This window comes from Propithecus coquereli, unplaced genomic scaffold (genome assembly GCF_000956105.1).
Source record: "Propithecus coquereli isolate 6110/MARCELLA unplaced genomic scaffold, Pcoq_1.0 Scaffold677, whole genome shotgun sequence".
Taxonomy (NCBI): domain Eukaryota; kingdom Metazoa; phylum Chordata; class Mammalia; order Primates; family Indriidae; genus Propithecus; species Propithecus coquereli.
In genome coordinates this window covers 371,908-377,135 of record NW_012152807.1, presented here as the reverse complement: position 1 = coordinate 377,135, position 5,228 = coordinate 371,908, and the positions used below count along the sequence as shown (strand labels likewise).

Genomic DNA, 5,228 nt, shown 5'->3' with positions numbered 1-5,228 from the left:
CTTTATCACGGATAGAGTGAACTCAGATGGAACCCGGAACAACCGCCAGTAGGTAAAGGGAAGCCTCAGGAGCACTAAGAGAGATATTTCCACTTATCCTGGTGGCCAAAGACAGGTCTCCGGTGTTGGGCTCCATGCTCAAGGGGGTCGCCAGGTCATCCTTGGTCAGGGGCTGGCTCCGGACACGCCGCAGCATCTCGAGGCCCCGGGTATGACAATAGGAGTCCTGGCTCCCCACACACAATATCATGTTGTCAAAGCCTCTTGATTGGTTTCTTCGTACATTGTGCAGCCTCATGAGAGTGCCTTTTACTTTCCAGGAAATGCTTGATATAATGAAAGCAATATATGACATGATGGGTAAATGCACATATCCTGTCCTCAAAGAAGATGCTCCTAGACAACATGTGGAAACATTTTTCCAGGTAAGAATGAAAGTAGAAGTCAAGGAGTCATTAAGAGCAAATTTCCTGATGTCTGAAGAGTGCCATGATGATTCAAAAGAATGCAAAAGAAAAGACTTTTTACTGAAGGGATAAAAGAATAGAATATTTACCATCCTAGTAATCTAATAATTTTGGTTTTGAATTTAACACTGATAACTACACTGATTGAACAGTCACTGTATCCTAGATAGGACACTAAGCAATTCTCACGTTTCACAAGTTTTTTTGTTTGTTTTCATTCAATTCTTACAAGAACACTGTGAGGCTATAAATCCCCATTAATCCCATTTTATAGATGAGAAGAGCAAGGCTCTAAAAGTGTCAGCAAATTGCCTGAGTTCTGTCATATCTATTAATGGAAGGCAGGATTTTACCTGGGGTGAAGAATCTCTAGATCTTCACCACATTACACTGAACAAGGAGCAGCCTAAAAGGATTTGCCATATGACCCTTATCTCTAAGAAACTATTACTAGGTTCTGCTATTAAGCAGTTTCTCCATATAAAAAAAGCAGTTGAGCTTTCTCTTCATCAACTGCAGCTCATTCAGTTCAGGTGTGAGGGTATCAAGGTGTGAGTCTGTATAACATGTTTTGTTCTTTTCTTTCTGAACAGAAAATGGACAAAAATAAAGATGGGGTCGTTACTATAGATGAGTTCATCGAAAGTTGCCAAAAAGTAAGTAATGAAAGTAAAAGAACTATCCCTTTGATTTCATAACAGCTAGACTGAGTATTGCCAGCTAGCCACCATGAACCGAGCAAAGTAGTATATAACGATCATATGCCTAAGTTACCACTTCTACAACAGGCGAGATGAGCCCAGCACTCTGAAAACAATAATTTATACATTCAACAAAGCAACTGAGAGCGTGCTCTGAGGTAGGCTAGCTATGAAGCCCTAGATATATACAAGTTTTACACATACTGTGTTTTTGTTTCCCAGATCTTTTACAGAGTATTCATCATTGAAGATAAAACACATGAGGTCTGTCTGGAAAGTATCCAGCCATTGTTAATATAGTACATGGCTGGATACTTCCTAGACAGACTTCGTATATGGAAGATTTAAATTGCTTTTTTCCCAGACTTACCATATAACATGTATATTATCTAACATATCTCCGTAGACTTAGAATTCCCATACAGCCAAGTATGCATCACAGGCCAAGATTATATCTGATTTCTAAAAAAAATAGCATCGCTTTAGTGTATGTGGATAAGAAATGGCTTTTTGGCTAAACTCAGTAAATGTCTCCAGTCACAAAAAAATAAACTGGAAAATTTTCTTACAATAGAAATCTGGGTAGTTACCTGTCATCTGGGAAGCCAGTGTTAGCTTACTTAGAATTACTTAACTTGATGTGTGGGTAGAACCACAATTAAGAATTTTTAAGATAATAATGGAGACAAAGAAGTCTGTTGGTGCTTTAGCTTTTCTCTTTCAATTGTTGCTCTTCAACTTTCCTGATGCCTGTTTGTTTCTCAACTTGGATTTTGAGGTGGTGGTCTTGAGAGAATTAACTTGGTGACATCAACCTGCTTAATGGTGATGTTACTTTGTTTCTAGCGGTGGAAGCCACTGTTGGTTCAGCCACCATTTACCCCTTACTATAAACGGCTCGCTGCCCTTCACATACAACTGACCAGTGCTCCAGTAGTGCCCAAAGTCTGTCCCCTTAGCTCATTTGTAAGGAATATGCGAAACTGAAGACAGCCACTGGGCAACGATTTCTCCCAACAAATCTTTTCTCTGGCATTCATACAGATTTAGCCATAACTAGCAGACATAAAAAAAGAGGTGCGATTACTGAAAACCTGTTCCCTCTTACCCACCACCCTGCCTCCCAAGCCCCAACCTCCAGTCTTCATGGAGTGCTGGCTCTTAGCTCACAAGCAAACTGTTTCCTTGCACCTGTATAAAAAGTTACTAGGATTTGGTCTGTGATCTACCTGGACTGCCAAAATTCTCACTTGTTCACTTTGACTTACCTCTGTGTCTCTCTAGTTTCCAACCTGGCATTAAGATTTCAGACATATCCTCTATTGACAACAAGTATGATTTAAATAAAGTGTTTAATGCCTGGTAGACTCAACAAAACATAAAATGGGCCCTCCGTAGTAGTAATCTATTTGGAAAATGGATAGAACGGTGTTTACATTTGCAAATACTTAGTATTTGAGCTTTTGGCATAGGTGGTTGGTGGGAGGAAGTAACACTCAGGAGCAAAACAGTGGGCTTTCCCCTGCAGATATGCTGAATGTAATCCCTCTGCTTCTCCCTTACAGGATGAAAACATAATGCGCTCCATGCAGCTCTTTGAAAATGTGATTTAACTTGTCAAATAGTTCCTCAATCCAACAGACAAATGTGAACTATTCTACCACACTTAAAGTTGGAGCTACCACTTTTAGCATAGATTGCTCAGCTTTACACTGAAGCATATTATGCAAATAAGCTTTGTTTTAATATAAAGCAATCCCTACAAGATTTGTTTTCCAGTTATAATAAATTTGCATCCTTTTCATAATGCCACTGAGTTCATGGAATGTTCTAACTCATTTCATACTCTGTGAATATTCGAAAGTAATAGAATCTGGCATATAGTTCTGTTGATTCTTTAGCCATGGGATTATTGAGGCTTTCACTCTCAGTGATTTTAAAATATTAGTGTTTTTTGCTACTCATTTGTATGTTTTCAGTCCTAGGATTTTAAATGATTTTCTAAAATATTGACATCTGCATTTAATTTCCAGAAATTAAATTAATTTTCATGTTTGTATGCTGTAATTCCATTTATATACTTTAAGTAAACGAGATTACATTTAAGAAAACCCCACATAGTCCCAGTTTCTATGGATTTGCCACCATCTGTTAAAGACATTAATTTATCTGGCATTTTTAATAACATTTAACAAATTAGTTTATTACCAGATATCAGCATATGCCTAATAAAACTTATTTTAATAAGCATTTCTTAATTTTCCATAATACATATTACAACAAAGGCCTACATAATATAGATAATTTTGGATTTGTTTGATCTTACATGCTGACTGTTTTCTATCATGTCATTAAGTGGAAGTTCAGGAAGGCATGACACAAAGCAAGGATGTTTACAAATGTATGCAAAAGGTTAGGGTAACTGTTCTCCAGTACACAGTAATGCTTGATAACAAGTAATCCTTAACAGCACTAAAGGCCAATTCCATCTCTTTCCCCTGACTTCCTCACAGCATGTTTATATTTCAAGCCATTCAGGAACAAAGAGACCTTGGCTACCCCAATGCCTACTAGGAACAAACAGCAAGCAAAATTCACTTTGAAAGCACCAGGGATTCCCTTATATTGAGAGCTACTATCAAGATTTAGTAGAAAATGAATGTAAGTGCTGAACACCTCATCTGGATCACATTATGATTTAGCTCATCATAAAACTCCTACAATCCAGATTCTAATGATCTTAAGCAAGACTATACAGTTGCCACATTGCTGAAAATATACACACCTTCTCTGTTTTGTAGAAATATCACAAAGACCAAGAGGCTACAGTAGGAGGAAATTTGCAACTGTCTTTGCAACAATAAATCAGGTATCTATTCTGGTGTAGAGATAGGATGTTGAAAGCTGCCCTGCTATCACCAGTGTAGAAATTAAGAGTAGTACAATACATGTACACTGAAATTTGCCATCGTGTGTTTGTGTAAACTCAATGTGCACATTTTGTATTTCAAAAAGAAAAAATAAAAGCAAAATAAAATGTTTATAACTCTACTATGTTATAGGTCTTTATTCTAACAAATTTTGATTTGTTAGAATTTGATTTGTTGTCTTTATTCTAACAAATTTTAGATTAAAAACATTACCTTTTCTTACGGCATTTTTGAGATCGTAGATATCTTTGGGTGGTGCTAAATACAATAGCAAGGCCAGTGGGCAGGCAGCTGTTGTAGCTAGTATGATCTGAGGATGTGACAAGGTAGTAGAGATCTGAGGAAAAGGTGTGCCAGACAAAGGTCCCAGGAAGGACAAAAACTCTGAGGAAGGATGAGCATGTCTGCATTAAGACTCCTCAGAAACTACCTGCATTCTATCACACAGCTGTGAGACTCTATCTGAAATGAGAACTGCAAAGAGGTCACAGAGTTTGGGAGATAGAGCAAGGAAAGGGCATTCTCTGACGCCTCCAGGATTCAACCTTGCTGCTTCCCCATACAAGAGTGATCTCTCACCTTCATCCTTTCCAAAACATTGGTCTGCGTTGGATTTGGTGTGGCTACTCAAGTCCATAGGCCTCTCTTCCTGCCCGTAAGATAGAAGGTCTTATTCTTGTTTTCTATTTCTCTTTCTCTAGTGTCCTTTGCAGAGTAATCTATAGTTAGCTTCCACTACATCAAAATTCCAAACTACATCTGTAAATTATGTCTTAAAAGCTTTTTTAAAAAAACAAATTGTTAAAAATAAGAAAGCAAAACAAAATTGCTGAATGCATGTAAGAGCTTTAAGATTTTAATTTCTGAATACATGTACATGAGCATTTTCTGACTATAAAATGCAAAAATAAGATTTACTTTAATACAATTAACACCCAAAGTTTAGGTAGTTTTAACAAGCTGTAATAATCAACATACTTGTAATAGAATTCATATAGTCGAAAGAAATTTCTTAAACTAGAATACTCTGGAAAGAAGTTTTCCAAGCATTCTACATTATAAAATACATATTTACAACCAATAATTAACAGTGTATTCACAAATGTTTGTCCACTATTTTAAATTCTATA

The 5,228-nt window shown here is 37.0% G+C and overlaps 1 protein-coding gene across 2 annotated transcripts in view; it reads left to right on the top strand.

The window, feature by feature from the left end:
* The window catches only part of KCNIP4 (Kv channel interacting protein 4), a 239,841-nt gene extending 235,627 nt beyond the window's left edge, over nucleotides 1–4,214 (top strand). For both annotated transcript variants that reach the window (XM_012660758.1, XM_012660760.1), the window contains exons 6-8: nucleotides 321–425; nucleotides 1,061–1,123; nucleotides 2,734–4,214. In XM_012660758.1, coding sequence (XP_012516212.1) covers nucleotides 321–425; nucleotides 1,061–1,123; nucleotides 2,734–2,781 — 216 coding nt within the window. In that variant the 3' untranslated portion in view covers nucleotides 2,782–4,214. The remainder of the gene's footprint in view (nucleotides 1–320; nucleotides 426–1,060; nucleotides 1,124–2,733) is intronic.
* The last annotated feature ends 1,014 nt before the right edge of the window (nucleotides 4,215–5,228 follow it).